At 36.7% G+C, this 22649-nt stretch overlaps 1 protein-coding gene across 3 annotated transcripts in view; it reads left to right on the forward strand.

Moving 5' to 3' along the window:
* The window catches only part of LOC126474879 (breast cancer type 1 susceptibility protein homolog), a 274197-nt gene that overhangs the window by 205148 nt on the left and 46400 nt on the right, over positions 1 to 22649 (forward strand). For all 3 annotated transcript variants that reach the window (XR_007586593.1, XM_050102369.1, XM_050102370.1), the window contains 3 exons: positions 4393 to 4535; positions 10535 to 11035; positions 15586 to 15853. Coding sequence is in view for 2 of the 3 variants with exons in the window: in XM_050102369.1 (XP_049958326.1) it covers positions 4393 to 4535; positions 10535 to 11035; positions 15586 to 15853 (912 nt within the window). In the remaining variant the exon portion in view is untranslated. The remainder of the gene's footprint in view (positions 1 to 4392; positions 4536 to 10534; positions 11036 to 15585; positions 15854 to 22649) is intronic.

The following is a 22649-nucleotide window of genomic DNA, read 5'->3' on the forward strand; positions in this document are numbered from 1 at the left end:
ACAGTTCAATTTATATACTTAATTTCACTTTAGTTAAGACTATGTCCCTCAAAGTCAAAACGCTATAAGCCACCACATTATAGTACATAGGTAAAATTTTGTACAAGCCACCACTGCCTCTACGTGTCACTCCCTCAGGAATTGCGGACATGAGATTAAACTAAGTATTAGTGGCATGTGTGAATATGGCTTCACCTACTGACCATGGTGCTCAAAAATAAGGAACATCCTATCCACAATCTTCACCTCATCCAAACTGGTATTCTGTCACCAACCAACTTGCAAAATATCTTGGTCCATCCTTTCCCACACTGACTCCAAATCTCTTGCCACATGGGTCACACCCCTACGGAAAAGCCAGATGCAGCACTGGTCCTATGTACCCATCCAGCCCTGTCACAAGGGTAGCCTTCCCTATAAGAAGCAGGGCCAACTGTGATACTGTGATAGCTGTCGAATCATATGATGGGGTACTCACAGAAAACCGGAATAATATTGCCGTGGGCGGAGTGTGTGTAGTATGCATTTCTGCTTGTCTTCATCTTCAGTGATTGTTTTTTCTAATGCTGTTTTGTTCTTCCTTTATTTCTTATGATGGAAAGTTTAAGTGAACAACACACTGCTGTGAAATTTTGTTTTCTACTCAGTAAAAATGCCAATGGAACTGTTTTGATGTTGAAAACAACTTACCGAGATGACACTATGAGGAAACTCAGATTTATGAGTGGTTTGCTCGATTTAAAAATGGCGACATATTGATTGATGACAAACCTCATTTTGGTCGTCAATCAACTGCCAGAATAAATGAAAATATTGAAAAAATTTGAGAGCTTGTGCTCACAGACAGTCGACAGGCAATTGATCGACTGTCAGAGATTAGTGAGTTATCTTGGAGCTCGGTTCAGCGAATTTTAACACGAGATTTGAGCAGACTGGAGACTGGTCCTTCCACCAAGACAAAGCACCTGCACATGTGCCATCTCTGTTAGACAGTTTTTGGCCACAAGTGGCATTATTCCGCTGCCCCACAAACCTTACTCACCTGATTTGGTTCCGTGCGACTTTTTCTTATGAAAAGGGGCATGAAAGGACAGCAATGTGACATTGTTGAAGAAGTCAAGAAACAATGAGGGAGGAACTGGAAGCCATTCCTAAAGATGAGTACAAAAAATGTTTTTAGCAGTGGAAGTGGCAGTGGTACAAATGTAAATAATTACTTTTTTTTAACGCCACCTTTGCTATAACTTCTGTACAGCTTTTTATGTGGACATGACCGCCAAGCAGCTCTCTAAGTGGCTGGCCAGTGCTAAACTGTGACCAAGAGTAGAGTTGACCACCCAGTGGTGTAACATGCTCAGCTTCAGTGGCTGTTTCATAACCTTGCCTCCTGAATCTCACCCTGTCCCCCCCCCCCCCCCCCCCCCCCTGCCCCCTTTTAACTTCTTTGACCTAAGTACTTGGGAATCATCCATAAAACCCGTTCTTTGATTGTGTAACACTCTTGGCTTTAATCTTTGGTAGCTTTCCACTAGCCCCTGTCCTGAGACTGACTTTAAGACATGTCCATATGCTTCCCCACATCATTCTATACTCATATCCCTCCTAACTGCTGTCTCCTTCGTCTGCTCAGTCCTCCCACCTCACCCACTCCTCCAAGTCATTGTGGAAACACACACACACACACACACACACACACACACACTTCTGTGTGTGAGAGGAATCTCACCAGTGCACATCACTATTTGATGGGCCTGCTGTCTGTCTGTTCCCATCATCCTTCCCTCCAACCACCTCTACTACTCCCTGCTTTCTCCATTGCCCACTCCACATAATACTGAATATAACCCCTCAACCCCAGTCAACCTCCGGGACTGGTCAATGTAGTTATTTTGTACAACTGTGCAGATTTGGTGTTCTGTAAATAATGAAGAAGGCAATGTATAAATATGCAAGGTCAGCTGCAACTCAGAGTACTAGATTCAGTCAATCAGGTAGTTGGACTGACCACAGAGGCTTATATAACTGGTTTCATTTCCAACCAGTGCAGGTATGAAAGAGCTGCAATGATAAACATCCAACAACTGTCATGTTGAAGCATACTATGCTTATAAGATCTTATTGCTTAAAATCATCTGCTTGCTGTATAACGTCTTGTCCACTTTTGGAATTGCTTTTTATACAGTTTCTCTATACAGTTTCTCGTGGGCCACTAAGATCTGTGACAAAGTTGAGCCCAGCAGAGTTAAACAGATTGCTCTGCAGTGTAGTTCTGAAACTTTGTTTTGTAGTATTTTAAACAAGTAGTTTTAATCCAAATTTATTTACCCAATGGCTTCAACATATGATAGCCCAGCTGGTCAGTTGTTCTTTTGCATGCAATTGGTGCTACAAATAAGTTTCAGTTCTGTATATCCCTGTGTAACCCTGATAGCACTGAAAAAATTCTCGATACTTCACATGGTGTGTGGCATAGTTGTCCTGATTCTCAATTTTCCCTGCTGCATAGGAACCCAAGAAAAGTTACTCAAAGCTTTTATACTCCCTTGAAAGCATGGGAAAACAGTTTCCTTATGCTTTCTTGTTTCTTGGAAAAAAGGTTCTTCTTGCTATTGCACATAATCCTTTCAAATTATGTTTGTGAGTCTTGGATGAAATAATATTTCTTAATTTGATGGTCATAGGTTCCTACATTTGGTACTTGAAACAATTTCATGAAAAAAGGTTTTAAACAACTGGAGAGAGTTGATATAATTTTAGTATTAGTATGGACTGAACAGTTCAGTAGCCCTTAGCAAATGGGAAAACATTGTCAAATACGTATGTAGCAGTTCTTGTTAATAAAGCCATCAAAATTGCTTAATATCAGATGCATTGAAATTAATATCGGGGTTTTAAGGCTTTTTAGCATTTATTATATTCAACTTACAATTACAAAGGATATTTCATATGGAAAAGCAAGTCAACCAGTTTTGTTTCTATAGTTGTTACAAGCTCTAAAGCTTACCGATTACAGTTTACATGGCCAACTTTACTAACAAAACATTACTACAAGACAATAAATATTTTCTGGATCATGTCATCTTCAATCATGAATCGACATTTCACCTATGTGAAAATATGAACACGCATAATGTGCACATCTGGGAGGCAGCAAATCTGCACCAGATGCTGCAATTGCAACAGGACTCCACTAAATTGAATATGTGTTTGTACTGTACCCCGGCTGAAAAGTTTATCGGTCTTTCTTTTACTGTGAAGCAACTGTAACCTGTGTTTCTTATCTTGATGCATTAGACTTATGGCTCTTTCCACAATTTGAGAAACTGAACCACAGAACTTTATTTGGCAGCAAGATGATGTAGCTCGGTAAGCGATTAGTTAAATGACGTATTCGACTGCTGAATTGGCTGCAAGTGGCTTGTTTCACATGGCCACCACATTCATCTGATCTGTTGCCATCCAGTTTTTATCTTTGTGGGTTCATAAAGGTTCATGTATGTGGCTCTACTACCACCTTATCTACCCAACTTAAGAAACAGTATTGAAGCAGCTGTTGCAACAATTACTCCAGACACACTGGTCAAGACCCTGGAAGAACTTGCCTATCAACTCAGTGTGCGCTGTGTGACGAGTGGTGCTCATGTTGAACACTTGTAAGAAAAACTGTTGAGTTGCTCTTTCATCTTATGTTTTATTTTTAATAAAGTGTTGTACATTATCAGGCTACAAAAGATGAAACATTATAAAGAAAATAAAAAATCTCACTCAGCAAACTTAATTACAGATCTGATGCTTTTAGTAGCCAAAACAGTGTTACAAATAAACTAATCCATTAAGTGATCTAGATTGCTGTATCCACAAAATGTGTACATACTTGAATAATATCCCTCTGGAGAACAAGTATTCGTTACACTAGGAACATTTATTTTTCCAGTAGCCTGTTGTTGAAGGTATTGTATCAGCAACTTAATTTTAGTGTATGTTATGAGTAGTATTAACTGATAATATTGCCTAGATCTATGGCCAAGGCAGTGTAGTCTCATTTGATCTCAGTTTGAAAATAATTTTGAGATGACGACTGTTTCCACAATTACATAAAGACAAAATGGAAAATGTCAGAGCATAATGCAGTTACAATGCGCTTCCCTGAAAACATTCTTCATGGGCGACAATTGTGCTTCCACTCCAGCCTAATTTTAGCTTAGTTTACAATGAAGTATTTTTTTATGTGGTGTTTTTATGGTATACTGCCTACACCCTGTGTTCAAAGGATGTACCATTTAATACCTAAATGGAATTTTAAGACTAGATTGTTTTATAAAAATAATAGTGTGAGCTCATTTAATGTGTGAATAAGTGCAAGTAATATATTGCAGTGTCTTACTTTCACAGTATAAATTTGATGCCAAAAATTGTGGGCCACCATCATATCAGCAGACTCCACCACCACCATCATTGAGTGTCGCAGTGTTGGAAAGTGATGATGATGACGACGATGTAGTAGAGGCTACTCCAAGAGATGTCTCTGCCCACAGGTATTACACTGAAATTGCTGAGTTACAGTTATCCTGATATTTTAAAAGTTACTACTGAATTTAAACTGTTATGTGTGTACATATCTATACTAGAAATTAAGTGGAAAATGGTACCAATCAAACTGGGATTGGGAACTGTAAGACTAATAAAGCACTTCATTACTGATAATTAAACAATTCCAAACTTTTAATGATATTTGATCAAATAATTTTCAGTAGTTGATAACTCCACATAATGGAAACAGTTATTAGCTTCACTGAAGAAATAAAAAATAAATAAATCAGCACACTAATAAAACTTCTTGAACACAAACTTCTATCTGATAATGAGACAATAGGATGATACAAGCATGCTAGACATACATAAAGAAAATAAAGATCTAATAATGGGTAGTCCTTTCATCTTCTCAGTACATGTTCTATAGAAATTTTCTGTCATCTGAAAACTCTCCCAAGCAATTCCATTTAAGATGGTTGTTGCATCAGGGAGCAGCATGACAGTTGTTTGCAAAATGGGAAAGACACTTTATGACTATATTTTGTAAGAGACAGATCTGGAGACCAGTGAATGGGACTCCAGCTGTGTCAAGGGTGTACCATGAATACCTCATTTTGGATAAATGACCAGTATCAGTGGCAGCTGATTTGAGCATCTCACTATGGAGTACAGAAGCCATCACCCTACATGTGTACTTTAGCGTAATGCACATCACAGGGCTCAGAGATTAGCACATGTGTAGTAACTACACTGTTTGATACTTGAAACATAAAAAAAAACTGTGCCTTAGCTGAGGAGTTGTGATAGCGCTTGGATGAACTTCATTGTGAAATGCTTTTAATAGTATCCACAATAAAACACTGTCTTGAAATCTGGCAGAAAATCCATGTAAAGTATACTAGCAGAAACACACAATCTATACCTTCACTGTGTAGTGGCTATGTTAATGTTACTGATGACAGCACTGCTAATGCAGAGTACTAAGCATGGTTTTCTGAAATTCTTCCATTAAAGATGATGTAGCAAATATTCCAGAATTCAAATTGAGAACATCTTCCAATGCGAGGAACTTAGAAGTAAATAACCGTGGTATAATGAAGCGACTTACATTACTTAATAAACACAAGTTTATATAGCAATTAGATTCTTTTCAGAGTATGCTGATGTAATAGCTACATTTGTAACACTCGTGTACTGCTCACTCAATGAAAGTTCCATACCTAAGGACTGAAAAGTTGCACAGGTGATAACAGTACACAAGAAGGGAAATAGAAGTAATCTGTTGAATTATAGACCCATGTCACAGACATCAATTTGCAGTAAGATTTTGGAATGTATATTGTTTTTGAACATAATAAAATACTAGATCTGTTGCACATAGTCAGTTCAGATTCAGAAAATATTGTTCTTGTGAAACAATACTGGCCCTTTTTTCCACAGAAAGTAATGAATGCTATTTGTGCCAGATCTCAAGTTCATTCCATATGTGCAGATTTCCAGAAGACTTTCAACACCCCTCCTCACGAGTGGCTTCTGATAAAATTGTGTGGCTATGGAGTATCGTTTGAGTCATGTGACTGGAAACTGATTTCCTGTTGGAAAGAAAATAGTTTGCAGTAATTGATGAGAAGACATTGAATGAAACAGAAGCTATATCTGGCTTTCGCCAAGAAAGTGCGATATTTCCTCTGCTATTTCTAATCTATATAAACGATTTAGCGAGACAATATGATCAGTGATTTACTATCTAAGAAAGTCATCAGTAGATCAACACAAATTACATAATGATTTAGACAAGATGTGTGTATTTGTATGGTGCAGAAAATGGCAATTGACCGTGAGCAAGAAAAAGTATGAGGGCCTCCACAGAAGTACTAAAAAGAACCCATTAAATTTTGGTTCCTTGGTAAATAACACAAATTTAAAAGTTGTCAATTCAGATAATTCCCTAGAGAGTACAGTTACAAACAAATTAAATGAGAAGCATCACATAATAAAGGTCCATCTTTTGATATGCAGCTCCTTGTATTGGCTGTGTTTGCAGTTAAAATGTTTTGATGTGAAGTCCACCAGTTATGCAAAACACTGTTTTTCTCAGTACCCAAACATGTTTCAGCACCACTGTGCCATCATCAGTGGGTTTTCATTTTTTTTTATTTATTCTGCAATGTGAACATTTTGTTAAATGATTATAAAATTACGTGCATTTTTACTTCAAACAACAGATCATTTCTTTTTGTAAATACCTTTACATTTGGTGTGCATGAACTTTCTGGATCACTGTTGTGTTAATTACTACAGGTAGCTTGTCATCTGCAACCAAATGATGATGACGAGAATGTTTTTTTGCTGGGAGTTAACCTATCCTCTAGAATGTAATTTAGTTTTTTGCAATGTTTTCACGCCTATTTTCGTATTTACTTACGTTTTCGTGTGGCAAGTGCTTCCATTCTCCACATCATGCTGAGATGTTGTGATGCATCCGTAACTATAACAAGTATTTATTTGTGGAAAATACACATCGTCTGGTTGCAGATGACAAGCTACCTGTAGTAATTAACACAAAAGTGATCCAGAAAGTTCATGCACACCAAATGTAAAGGTATTTACAAAAAGAAATGATCTGTTGTTTGAAGCAAAAATGCACATAATTTTATAATCATTTAACAAAATGTTCACATTGCAGAATAAATAAAAAAAAAATGAAAACCCAGAGCACTTAAAAGATGCAAGAAATCTTCTGAAAGAGGCTGCCGACACTACGCTTGTCCATCATTCCATCATTTGCTAGAATATTGCTGTACAATATGAGATCCTTACCATATGGGATTGATGGAGGACACCGAAAAAGTTCAAAGAAGAGCAGCATGTTTTGTATTATCGCTAAATTGGAGAGAAAGTGTAATGGGATATTATACAAGAGCTAGAGTGGTAATCATTAAAACAAATGTGCTTTTCATTGCAGCTAGATCTTTTTACAAAATATCAATCACCACCTCCCTTTGAAATGTGTGAATATTTTCTTGACCCCCAAATACATAGGGAGAAATAGCCATCGTAATAAGATAAGAGAAATCAGAGCTTGTATGGAAAAAATTAGGTGTTCATTTTTCCTGTCATGCTATTCAAGAGCAAATTGGTCAAGAAATAGTCTGAAACTGGTTCTGTGAACCCTCTGCCAAGCACTTGGGTGTGAATTACAGAGTAGTGACACAGATCTACATGTAGCTTGGTACATATTGAAGGCAAGTTGTGCTAGATGTAGCTTGGCACATATTGAAGGCAAGTTGTGAGTATACCGAAACGCGCAAGTCAATACATCTTTCTTACCAATAGGGCACATTGAGGAATGTGATGGAGGTATTCTCTTGTGAGAAATGTTTTATGTGACATGAAATAGGGCCCTGTTGAGCATTAATTGGCTGCCATTGGATGAGATGTGACCACCTTGGACCCAGCTCCAGCCAGAGGCCACGAGTCATGGGTGACAGTTAACCAATCATCAGTCAGGATTACTCCCCAAAATTTTTGGTGTAATGACAAATCTATGCTGTGATGTTTTAATCCATCTGGAATGAAAGGGGACGTAAGTAGGTGTGTGTAATTGATTTGGTCTTGGGTGTGTAATCACAGAGTGAATATTTAATGTTATAAGATGAAAAACTACCTTCAAGTTAAAATTGAGCAATTGCTGTAATCATAAAATAATCTTGAATTATTTTTTTAGTGTGTTTATTGAAGTTTTCTGGGCACATTGAATATTTCATCATGTTTGTGATGTGCATCCAGGATATTTTCAGTACCCATGCAACTGCATGTGCTGCTTAATATTTCCCAAAATGTTGCACATAAAAACAGGATTTTTATGGGACTTATACCTCAGGTTCTAGTGATTATAGAAAGTTACAGTCAAGTGTTTTGTATACCCTTGGGCTAGGGACCAGAAGAATCATCTTAATGTAATTATTATTACCTTAATTAGTGTAATTATCCTAAAATATAGGGTCAGTTTATGAATATGAAACATTCCTCCGACTTAGGCAAATGGAGTGGAGCAAATTGTGTTCTTTTTGCATTATATTTGGTCTGTGGTACACTTTAAGGGGCTTATGGAGGGACTATTTAATTTGTTGGAAGTTCCTGAGAAAACCAGAAAAAAGCCACGGACTCAGGTGGGCTATTCGCATCAAAAGGCTGAAATTATTACAACATATTCCTAAGATCCGATCTTGAATATTTTCTTAATATGTTAATCTCTTTTCAAGATACAGAGGTTCAGAGTTACTTTGCATGCACACATAAAATATGCAAGTAATATCTGGATTTAGATGAAATTGTGGTTTATAAAATGATTTAGCACAGAGAAATATGCTGTAAAGTGTCTTCCTTTCACATAACAAGGGTTCTAGGAATCCCATATTGTAGTATTGAAGCACATGCAAAATTTTTGTGAGCGTAAAATCCAGTTTGAATGTAAAATTAGTTATGCATTATTTTGATTTTGTATAAGTAAACTATCAAAATTTTACTGACCCCTAAAGTTCTTTTCATGTAAATGACATGCCCTGCTGCCACATGGAAAAGAAGGGGACCAATGGAAAAATGCTCCTATTGATGCACAAAAACTGGCTTATATACTCCTATTATAAGAGACTCTGACTGAAAAGTGGGGTACCAGCTGCCTCATTTACCTTTTTCAACACCTTTAAAAATTTTCTCAAAAATTTTGGCGTGTGAATATATTCAGGCTTTTTTTATGCTGAGAGAGAAGAAGACAGTGGCAGAGGGAAAGATACAGAAAAGTAATAAATACTGGAGTATAGTAAACACTGGTTGTGGTATACAAAGAGCAAAGGAGACAATGCCAGTGTGAGAGAGAGACACACAGTGACAGTAGAACATATTTGACAGTGACACAACAGTGCTAGGAAAAGACAGAAGGAGACAGTGCCAGTGACAGAGGAATAAACAGAAGGATAATGTAGAAGTGGGTGAGAGCCAATTATAATGACAAGACCGTCTGTGACAGTGACAGTGAGGAAGAGGGAGATGGTGACAATGAGAATAAACAGCAGCAGTGGAGAGAAATGAGTGAGGTAGTAGCAGTAAGAGAGCAAGAGGGAGATACTGACATTGAGAGGGGACAATAATAGTAGAACAGAACAAACGAGGCTGTGGCTGCTAGACAGGAGACAGTGACAGTTGGAGAGACACAAAGAGATAATGACAATGAGTTGGGCTGAACGAGTGAGTGAGATTGTGCAAGTGGGAGTGGATGGGTAGGAGTGACTTACAGCAATCCACTAGCAGGTGTGAGCGAGTTAAATCTAGGGGAGCTTCTGCGAGTGACACAAGAGTTGCATGTTAAAAAGAGCGTGAAAGAGCAAGTGGGAGTGGATGGGTGTGAGTGACTTACACAGCGATGGACTTGCGGGTATGAGTAAGTTACAGTTGAGGGAGAGGGGGTGACAGGTAAGTTGCATGTTAAAAAGTTCGTGAATATATTCGCATGCCAAAATTTTTGGGAAAACTTTTAATGGTACTGAGTAAGGTAGAATGAGACAGCTACTACCCCACTTTCCATTCGGAATTCTGTAAAACAGGAGCGTATTAACCTTTTTGTTCTCCAATAAGAGCATTTTTATGCTGGTTAATTTATGTTCCACATGCCTGTTTACTCCAAAGTGTGTAAAGTGATTTAAAAACTTCCAAGCTACTCATTTTGAGAATGGCTGAAAGTATGTCAGCTGAAATATCGAAATGTGAACTAAAAATATTCTGGGTGCATGCCCGAAGAAGAGGGAATATTTTTTAATGTGTTGTAATCAGTTACAACCAGCTGTACAGCAGATTATAACTAGCATTATTTGTCTACATCAGATTTCCCCTCATCTGACCTACGATTGCCTACACTGTGTGCTTAAAAGTCTTGTGTTTTGATGTTTTATAAATGTGAAATTCTCTTTTTTGTAGATAAAAGAGTCAGAACTTTATGTTGCAGCATCAACTCCAGTAAGCACACAACTGTGCACAAAACACCTCAGAAACCAACAGCATTAGTCCCAGGGCAAAAAACAATAGCTGCTAGAAAATCTACTTCACAAAGTACCCCACCGTCTGGTGTAAGAAAAGCACAAAGAGATATTTCAGTAATGTCTCCAAAGCAGACAGATTCATGTGCCAACTTTCAGAAGAAAGAATATATGAATGCAGATCATCAGAGAAGAACTGTTACATCATCTCCTAGTGCTAATAAAATTGTTGTTATGCGTAATGTGGAAGATGGTTCCTGCACTCCTCAAAAAAGGCAGTTAGTTTCTCATTCAGCTTGCACTGGGACCCCACCAAGACGAGGAACTTCACCAGAAGTTGGAACACCTCGGAAGTCAGCTCCTGGTACACCACATAGAAAACCAGTACAAAACAAAACGGGTGCTGGCACCCCTAAGGTCAGCCTGTCCCTTACTAGTGGCATCCGAGAGAATAGATCTGCACAGCAGAGGTAAAACATTTTTTTTCCCTTGAATTAATGTTGTTAAATTTGTTAGAAATTAATATTCCAGAGAGGTGTAACAACTGTTTTATTAATGTTTCTATGGATTATGGAGCTCACAGTACAATAACTACTATAAACATTGCAAAACTCGATCTGAACAGAAGCTATGGCAGAATAATACAAATAGAACTTGTACATGAAATGTGTAATACCTATAGGTATCTTTCAATTAATACTTAAATTGTTTGAATAGCTTCAGTCTCAGGACTGAAGACCACGACAACAACAACAACAACAACAACTCGGTGGTGGGTCTCTTTTTAAAAAAAATACGTAAATATCTAGTGTATTCTAAGCTAATTGTGTATTATTTTATTGACTTGTAATTCACATTTTACTGACACTTAGTTCAGTTACTGTATCATTAAAGTGTAGTCCTTTTTCCTAACTAATAATTACAAGGATAACAAGCGAAGTGACATGTGAATTGATATGTGAGCCATTACAGTTTACTTACGCATCATAAACTGTGCACAATTGTACCGCTACTATGCTGGTGACTGGCATAAATAATATTATTAACTTTTATTTCTGTCTCCAGTGTCCCTTGGGTGAAAATGTTAAATGTTTGGGCAAACCTAGTGCTAGCAAAGCTTATTTTAAACTTACATTTGATCGAAATATGCATACTGACTGCAAATCTTTCTTTTGTCATGTAAATTTTCCTGCCTTCAAGCGAAGACAGAATCAACTGCAGAGTCAGACTTATAATTTTAGTCTGTCTAATTGTTTATCAATTTCAACCATATATTTTTCTTTACCTTTTTTCCTGTTAAGAAAATTACTGTCAGATACTTCCTTTATCTGTGCTAACAGTGCTAATTAATTATTTCCCACCTATTTTTATACCAAATAGTGTTTAAAAGATTATTATCACGTAGATGGACATAGTGTATCTAAATTGTATATCTGAAATCTCACGTCTGTATCTTTCTCATGTTGCTAACAGAAAATAAGAAGTTCAGAACTTTATTTTGTCATTAATCAAAGTTTTATTTGATCTATATTGTTTATCAGGATATAGTCACCTGTGAATGAGCACAAGCAAAGCTAATTCTCCAAACAACAATGACTTTGAATCATAATAAAAATACAAACAAAACACTTAGGTGCCACCACAACTGTAGGCCCTGAAGTTAAACAATTAAATCAAAATTCTACCTCTTCTGGTGCTGGTCAATGGGACCCACTTAATGTTTACTTAATGAGTGGTCACTCGCCATGATTATTCTGCACAAAGCTCACATTAATGGTTCCTTTAAGGTACAAGTGTTTAATAATACAGGGAAAGAGCTCTGTGAATTTATGGACAGCACATGCTGTATGGCCAAAACGAAGTTCCTTTTTAAAATTTCAAGTGTCAGTTGTACAAAAATCCTGCGACTGTATCAATAACTCGCTCAGTGCAGAATACCAAACCAATCTCCAATACACATAAAGGAAGTACTCAATTATCTTAGAGGATGCTAAATCCTGACACAAATACAGAACCACTCATTTACCTTAGGAGGTGCCAAACAGTACCAGTTTGTCAAGGTAGCCTTTAACTAAATATCTAATATCAAATTTAGTGAAAGGAAATCCCCAATGTGCAGCCCTCAAGATTCCTTGCTTCAACATTTCTTCTTCTTCTTTATTTAGCACTGGCTGTCCTCCCATTTTTTTCGGATGTGCTTCCTGCACTTTATTTTGTAGGGTTGATTTAGGTATGCCATACAAATCACACACTTTTCTGTACGATAATTGACCACTCTGAATATCACGAACAGCTTGATCTAAAAGTTCCGGGTCATAATTACACCGTACTGTAGCACCTCTTCTGCACTTATATATTCTGGGCACTGTCCGAAATCAGCCCACACAATACACAGTTTTACAGAAACCGCCGTTATTTTATAACCTTGCATGAGAAACTTGACAAACTTGTACAGAAATTGTCTCAATGTTGTTAGCTACTGAACATGTTGACAATTACGGTTACAATAACTTCCCGCTCGGCGCAACAGTAGAAAGTTTCCACTTTACAATAATGCATGGATTTTTAACACTGAGACAGTTCATCAGTTTTTCACTTAGAGAAACAATTGACGCAAAATAAAAGTTGTGGAAAGCGATAAATGCAATCTTGTGCTTAAAGTAACTGGCGCACAGATGTTAAAATAAGTAACTCTTTGTTTCTATGCAGTGGCAAAGAGCAAATAAGCCATACTGTCTGAATTTGCCCTGGTTTCTGCAATCCAGATTTTTGTTAGGGCTGTAAGGATGTTCGAACTGTATCGCTGGCATATTTTTCCACATTTTTGCAAAAACTTGGTCTTCTCCAGATGCCTTATAATTTTTCATCTCCTTGAGGGCTGTTATTGGAGGATTTATGAGATCAGGTGGAGTCTTGATGGGTGTGTCTGTATTAATTGCTACAAGTTCCTGGGGTTCTTCACAATTCAAAAGTATAATAAAAGCTTTTGCTGTGATTTCGGCATTTTCCTTGTCATTATGTGCCATTTTTCCATCTACCCTTTTCAACATTAACTTGGGAAGGGCAAATTTTTGTAATTGTCTTCCAAACATTTTGTAAAAGTCTCTGGAACTGGTTTTATGATAATTTTCTTCTATTGAGTCGATTAGATCTTTCTGCGATTGTTTCTTGGTTTGCTTGATAATTTGTGTGAATGTTTTCCTGATATTTTGGAGGTTGGTTGCATTTTCTTCTGTTTTGTGTGTTTGAAATTTTAACGATGCATGATGTCTTTCTTCATGAAATTTGTCACATTCTGAGATCCACCAGACATGTCGTTTACATACATGGGTTCAATGGGGCTAAATTTTCATCTTGTTGCCTGAGAATTTGAACCAGTTCTTCTAAATTATCTGTCAGTTTTATGTTTTGTGTGACTTCTCTATATATATCAATTCTAATTAATTGGTGGGGATTGAAGTTCCTCTTTCGTTTATTGCATTTTGGTTTCTTTTTTAGTGGTGTGAACTTAATGTTGATTTTGACATTGTAATGACCTGAACCTGTATCTACCCCTCTTATACTTTAACATTGTAGATTTCTTTGTGGAAGAATTTGTCCATAAATACAGGATCCAGCTGCCATTCTCCTTTTCTCCAATCAGGATGTTTCCAAGTTTTAAGTTTCTTTGACCTCCTTTTGAAGTATGTGGACTTTGAGTTCAATTTGTGTTCCCTACATAGTCCAACAAGTCTTTGGCCATTCTTATTTGTTTGTTTATGTGGAGCCCATTTCCCAATGGTATCCCGGTATTTCTTTTCTCTTCCAAGTTGGGCATTGAAGTCCCCTAACAGGATCTTAACATTGGTTTATTGTTTGGTCAAGGAGATCACAAAACTCAGTTACTGCAGATAATAAAAAATTTACTGTAATTTGTAATTGAAATAGCAGTTACAATTTATCCTCCAGTGTCCCACATTTCTGACATTGGCATAACCGGACAGCAACTTGTGTATCCTTGTGCACTAGGTTGCTGTCATCATCATGACAAAGTTCTGAAATATCACATTTGTCGGAATATTTGTGTCAGCATTCAGGAAAATCATTATCTTCTTCTTCTTCTACTGTAACTGAAACCGACTCACAGCAGCACAGTTCAGTACAGTCCGAGGGTTTCAGCATTCCAGATAGCAATGAACATGTGCATGGCCTGTAAAATTTTTATTCTCGTAAGCAGTTCTGTATGCAGTCTACTTTATACCTATTGTATTTCTTCTTGACATCCCAAATTCTTCAAGAATTAAGGTTACTACACCTCAAAAAAATAATGTTATGTGTATGCTCTGCCCTGTCTTAACTCTGCTCAGAATGTACATTTATCTACAAAAAATCACACAATAACAAAGCACTGTATTCCTCTCTTTCTTTGTCTCATTTTTGTGGTCTGAGCTACAGATTAAAAGATTTCTTTGCACACAGTTATTAAGAATCAAAAGCACTCAACTTTTATATATTTAATAAGTGGATCTGCACAAACACACGTCCCCCAAGATGGCCGTTGTTAGAGCAGCTTACATAAACACCGAGGCAGGGATTTCTTTAGTGTAAAGGTGAAGACAAAAATGAAATAGTGAAACTTCTTTGCAAGTATTGTTTTAAAACAACTAGCCTTAAAATTTAAAGTTCAACCTGTATAAGCATCAAGTTTTTCATTGTGGTTTTGTTGTATAAAATGTTAGCAGTTTTGTGTCCAATCTGTTTAAAAATCTGATGTGCAAAAATTTCCAACATTATCATAATTAGGGGGCAACAAAGCACCATTTACATTTATTGAATTTCATCACCTCTTTTACAGTAAGTTGCTTCCTGTCAAAGACTATAATGGATATTGTTAAAAGAGTAGAAATTTTTAGAGATGTATGACAAATGTACGAAAAACATTTTATATATTCAGGCTATATGTTCAGCATACTATATGATTATCATAAATTGCTGTTTTATTTTCCAGTACTGTTCGTGATTCTACTTTATTGCGTTACAGCATACCGGTACCAAGAACTCAACTGTTTGTGGCATGTACAGGCTTTCCAAGGCCACTTGCAGCAAAAATTAAGCAATTGCTCACATCACTTGGCATAAAATATTGTGATCGTGTTGGCCCAGAAACGACACATGTTGTTGTTCGGCCAAATTCATCTGGTCTTCCAGAAAAAACTTTGAAGTATTTGCAAGCAGTTGCTGCAGGGAAGTGGGTTGTTGGCCCTGGTTGGATTGACCAGACATGTAAGAACCGCTGTCCTGCTCCAGAGGTATGCCATTCTGTAATATGAGTTTACATTTTGCATGTATCTTTCTATTTCTTTCTCATCGATATTCACAGCTTGCATCCACACAGAAAGCCACCAAATGTGTTACCAACAATTTGTAATATATATGTTTGTAAGCAAAGACAAGAAAGTCTGATGCTACATGACACAGCAACACCAGGTGGCCATTAATTATTAACTCCTGAACAGTGTATTGTCTACAGTACTGTTCGTACAGAATTATGAAAACATTATGTTTTGAAACCATACTGCCTAAATACATCACCTAACGTTCTGGGCAACTGGTGGGCAGCATTCTGTGTGCAAGTGTGTTATGTGCTGAGAACTGTATTGTCACAATCCAAAATATTCATAACTTATTTGTAGAATATAGTGTAGCTCTCAAACATGTTGTTGTTGTGGTCATCAGTCCTGAGACTGGTTTGATGCAGCTCTCCACGCTACTCTATCCTGTGCAAGCTTCTTCATCTCCCAGTACATACTGCAGCCTACATCCCTCTGAATCTGCTTAGTGTATTCATCTCTTGGTCTCCCTCTACGATTTTTACCCTCCACACTGCCCTCCAATACTAAATTGGTGATCCCTTGATGCCTCAGAACATGTCCTACCAACCAATCCCTTCTTTTAGTCAAGTTGTGCCACAAACTCCTCCCCAATCCTATTCAGTACCTCCTCATTAGTTATGTGATCTACCCATCTAATCTTCAGCATTCTTCTGTAGCACCACATTTCGAAAGCTTCTATTCTCTTCTTGTCCAAACTAGTTATCGTCCATGTTTCACTTCCATACATGGCTACACTCCATACATATACTTTCAGAAACGACTTCCTGACACTTAAATCTATACTCGATGTTAACAAATTTCTCTTCTTCAGAAACGCTTTCCTTGCCATTGCCAGTCTACATTTTATATCCTCTCTACTTCGACCATCATCCGTTATTTTGCTCCCCAAATAGCAAAACTCCTTTACTACTTTAAGTGTCTCATTTCCTAATCTAATTCCCTCAGCATCACCTGACGTAATTCGACTACATTCCATTATCCTCGTTTTGCTTTTGTTGATGTTCATCTTATATCCTCCTTTCAAGATACTGCCCATTCCGCTCAACTGCTCTTCCAAGTCCTTTGCTGTCTCTGACAGAATTATAATGTCATCGGCGAACCTCAAAGTTTTCATTTCTTCTCCATGGATTTTAATACCTACTCCGAATTTTTCTTTTGTTTCCTTTACTGCTTGCTCAATATACAGATTGAACAACATCTGGGAGAGGCTACAACCCTGTCTCACTCCCTTCCCAACCACTGCTTCCCTTTCATGTCCCTCGACTCTAATAACTGCCATCTGGTTTCTGTACAAATTGTAAATAGCCTTTCGCTCCCTGTATTTTACCCCTGTCACCTTCAGAATTTGAAAGAGAGTATTCCAGTCAACATTGTCAAAAGCTTTCTCTAAGTCTACAAATGCTAGAAACGTAGGTTTGCCTTTTCTTAATCTAGCTCTCAAACATAACTACATATAATTATGTTTTATGAAGAAAGCTTTGATGTTGTTTGAGTACAGGATACTAAATTCAGCCACCTTTATCAAATAGATTTATTTGGAAAAAGAAAAATGAAAAGGGGGAGTGGTGTGGAATGTGCACCATGAGAAAACTGGTGCAGTAATGTGACACTGGACTTTTGCTGGTGCGTAACAACTTGAACCTTGTACCTTTTGACATTACTAACCTATAAACCAACATCCCAATCCAGGGAACAATAGGTGTCATAGAACAAAACCTACTCAACTACAAAAGAATCTCAGTACAAGGCACTACAGAAATTTTGCAACTAACAAAACTTGTCTTGCACCAAAATTACTCCGAGTTTGATAATAAAAGATGCAGTTGCAATGGGATGTAGTATTGCTGGAACCATAGCTGACATATTCCGTAACAGCCTGAAAGTAAAAATTTTTGAAACAAAAAAACACAGCTAATCAAAAAATCATATACTATTACAGATATGTAGACGACACATTAATGCTTATAGAAGGTAACTTAACTGACATAGACGAAATACATAAAGCCCTCAATCAATTACACCCCAAAATGAAATTCACCATAGAACACAAAACTAACATAACAATTAACTTCCTCGACCTAACTGTTAAGAACACTAACAACAGACATTGTTACCAAATATACAGAAAGCCTACCACAACAGACTGTATTATCAATGTACACTCATGCCATCCAAAAGCCCACAAACTTGCATTTTTCCACACAGTGCTGAACAGATTAATAAACTTACCACTAGAAGACGAAGCAATCCAGAGGGAAATAAAACTCTTAGAATACATAGCCCAGCAAGACGATTATGACCCCAAAATTGTAACACAATTATACCACAATAAAACACAACCTGAAAGTCACAATATACCTAAAGAAATAACACTAAGCATATACACAATGAAAAAGAAGAAAACAAAATACGTAACCACAACCTATCTAGGAAACATCTCGAACAAAATTAATGAATTATTCAACAAAACCGACATTGCATTTGCATTTCAAAACACCCACTTAGCCTCAAACACAAAATTCACAAAGGCAGCTCGAAAATTCCCATACACAACAATCCCCGCGTTTACAAAATTTCGTGTAACACATGTCAAAAATCCTACGTGGGGCAAACTGGTAGAAACTTCAAAATTAGTTATAAAGAGCACACCAGAGAAAGTGAAAACAACCCATCTACATTTTTTCAACATTTACAAGCAGAGAAAAATTATGTAAAACCCATAAACGAAGCACTAGAAATCCTCCATATTATGCAAAAGGGAACATTGTTGAACATCCTTGAGGAAATAGAGATATATTCAGATGCATACAGCAACCCAACAAATTTACTGAACAAACAAACCAACCAACCTAAAGCACAAAAAGTATGTAGAAAACTTTATACGCATTACAAATTGGGAAAACAGATAAAATAATAATATCAGTGACTCTAAACAACACATATCCATGATAACATGAGTAGTGTAAAACAGTGACTGAACACCAACATAAATCATAGACAACAACAATTATTATGAAAAATTAAAAATGTAAAATAAAACTAAAACCAGTTTTAGGCAAAAACATAGATAAGATTAGGTTAGGTTGGATTAGATTCAGTTTTCGTTCCATAGTCCCAAAAAATGAGATGATTCTCGTGGGTGTGGAACATGTCAGAAAGTATGACAAAACAACATAAAACATTTGAATATAATACTTACTACCCTAATCATTTGTCAGGAGATAGGCAAAAATAAGTTAATACAATGCAGTAAATTGGGACAGCTAATATTTGCAGAATTAACACACTGTTATCCACTATTAATAAATTTATCATACGCAAAATACCTAATCTTGACTGTTGTGTCCAAGTGTTGTCAAAACTGAAATCTAACAGATATTTTTACTTAAGCTGACTTAACAGTGTCTGTTAAGATATTCGTCTATGGCGTAGAAGGATTTGCCTATCAAAAAGTCTTTCAAACTCTGTTTAAACCGTGCTTTATCTGAAACCAAGTTTTTAATGGTTGCTGGCAATTTATTAAAAGTGTGTGTTCCTGAATATTGGACCCCTTTTTGGACCAAGGTAAGTGATTTTAGGCCTTTATGTAGATTCTTCTTATTCTTAGTATTGATACTGTGTACTGAGCTATTGGTTGGAAATAGAGATGTATTACTTGCAACAAATTTCATTAAGGAATAAATATACTGAGAAGCAGTGGTAAGAATACAATGTTCCTCGAACATGTTTCTATGAGATGTTCTTGAATTAACACCACAAATGATTCTTATCACACACTTTTTCACCCTAAAAACTTTTGCTCGGTTTGATGAGTTGCCCCAGAATATGATCCCATACGACATAATAGAATGAAAGTAAGAAAAGTATGCAAATTTTTTTATGTTTATACTTCCTACATCTGACATCATTCTCAAGGCAAATACAGACTTGTTTAGGTGCTTAAGCAAAGAAACCTATATGAAAAAAATAACAATAAACAACTGAATTTCACACATCATTTATTTATAATGGTAACTATGTAAACATGTAACATCGCTGACCCACTGTCATCCAATTGTCAGCATATTTGGAAAACTAGTAACAACTGATATACATCTCCATTCTACACCTGAGAGAAAGTAATAATTCCAAAACAGACAGGGCATGATAGCAATGATGTTACGTGTAAGGTAAAATGCCTAATGATATACCGGGTGATCAAGAAGTCAGTATAAAATTGAAAACTGAATAAATCATGGAATAATGTAGCTAGAGAGGTACAAATTGACACACATGCTTGGAATGACATGGGATTTTATTAGAACCAGAAAAATACAAAAGTTCAAAAAATGTCCAACAGATGGTGCTTCATCTGATTAGAATATCAATAATTAGCATAACAAAGTAAGACAAAGCAGAGATGATGTTCTTTACAGGAAATGCTCAATATGCCCACCATCGTTCCTCAACAATAGCTGTAGCTGAGGAATAATGTTGTGAACAGCACTGTGAAGCATGTCGGGAGTTATGGTGAGGCATTGGCGTCGGATGTTGTCTTTCAGCATTCCTAGAGATGTCGGTCGATCACGATGCACTTGCGACTTCAGGTAACCCCAAAGCCAATAATCGCACGGACTGAGGTCTGGGGACCTGGGAGGCCAAGCATGACAAAAGTGGCGGCTGAGCACACGATCATCACCAAATGACGCGCACAAGAGATCTTTCACGCGTCTAGCAATATGGGGTGGTTCTAATAAAACCCCATGTCATTCCAAGCATGTGTGTCAATTTTTACCTCTCTATCTACATTATTCCGTGGTTTATTAAGTTTTCAAATTTATACTGACTTTTTGGTCACCCGGTATTATAAATTTTCATATCATAGTTACAAAACCATTATATTAAGACCATCGCTTATATATATATTTATAGAGCTCCTGACGATGGCAGTTTGCTGAAATGGGCTCATTGTGAATGAGATAAAATATAAAAAAGACTTACATAGCAGTGTAACTGGATATTATTCTTAAATAATCATGTCATCAAAAGACATATTTTGCACTACGGGCCCCAAAGAACAAAAGATATTCAAGCATTTACGGTATAAGAAATTACTAGAAGCTGGAGCCAAGAAGTTAAAAACAGAGTTTGAAAGAGGATGTATTTTCATAACAAAAATGTTAGAAATACGAAAATTCTACGGTAGAATCTCTAATGGAACAGGTGTGAAATTGTCCAAGGAAAGAAACAAGACAAGCTGTAATAATATTGAAGGAAAATAAACAGCCAATGAAAAGGAATTTAACTTGGCACATGATCCCTATAGCTAGCCACAATGAAAAGTAAGAAGTAGATGATATGTCTAATTGTTGTTTTGATTTAATTTGGAAATTGCTGTATTTCTGCGCAGTTACAATCTTGTGATAAAAGTGTTTGACATGTTGGCACATCGTCTAGTTGTTTAATGCATAATAAAAATACCTGTGGGATAAATCTACCACAGTCATTGTGCATGTTTGATGGGCAGTGATTTTTGGCATTCCATTACTGCTTCAATGTGTATGTTCATTTCACTTGGAATTATATTGCTAGAGTGCTTTAAGGCAGCTGCAGATCAATGAGCACCGTTCAATGCATATTGAAAATGTAAACTTTTTAAAGAAGTTATCAAGCAGCAAATACTGTTTGCCCCAAGCCTTTAGATCAAAGTTTTACATTTAGTAGACTGTAAACTGAGGAGTATTTTAATATAAGGAACCAAAGGTTGGAAAGGAATATTTCAGGCAGGACAGATCTTTATGATCAGTGCTTGTGAAGCACATGTTTGTAAACTGCTTATGTTTAATAATAAAAAGCCGCTTGCTTTATTGATGCCAGTGGCACTATCTTAAAAAACAAGACACACACTGCTGTTGAACGTGCATGGTGAAGTTTACTACACTGTGTGTAGTTCATGATTGGTTGTCAAAGCTGAAACATGTTGTTTACATGAAAATGCAGATGAGCATTTAATGTATAATACAGCAGGATTTAGCAAAAGTCAAACAAACATTCAGAGAAAAATTTTGCAACAGATGTTATCCTAATAGGAAGAAACTTATCAGTGTGGATAGAATTTCTGCAGGAAACTGGGTCATTCAGACAATGAGAGCTGACCAAATTATTGACAAAGATTTGTTCACATGGAGGAAATTGAGGTGATAACATTGCATCATGTGAGTGATGATTAATCAGTAAACATATGCAATGAAATTTACCCTATGAAGAATGCAGTGCAAAACTTCCTATTGTTTGTTTTATTCACTGATCATTTTTTAAACATAATACTGTTCACAACTGCCATTTTAACCATATGTGGATGGAGTGGTGGAAATCCATGTGCCACACTTGTCTCATATTACCACCAATGAATCCCCATGAACTTATAGGATGGAGTTATTGTACAAGATTCAGTAGTAGGATCTTGACTGCTGACAAAGGTATTGGGACCACATCTCTTATTGGTGATGGTGGTATTTCAACCCAGTCCCAATTCCAAAATATATATCTGTGGGCACCTGAACAGTACCCTCATAGTTAGACTAAAAGGGGGAGGCTCTGTGTCAAATCCATTTCCTGTGAAATTTCACGAAGTTGTTTGTTTATGAAACTCCAATAGACACTGAAGATGAACTGGTTGTTAGGATCCTCCCTGTCTTTCTCAATGTGTAATATACAATAGGAGCATTTTTGA

The sequence above is a fragment of the Schistocerca serialis genome, chromosome 4 (assembly GCF_023864345.2).
Source record: "Schistocerca serialis cubense isolate TAMUIC-IGC-003099 chromosome 4, iqSchSeri2.2, whole genome shotgun sequence".
Classification (NCBI taxonomy): domain Eukaryota; kingdom Metazoa; phylum Arthropoda; class Insecta; order Orthoptera; family Acrididae; genus Schistocerca; species Schistocerca serialis.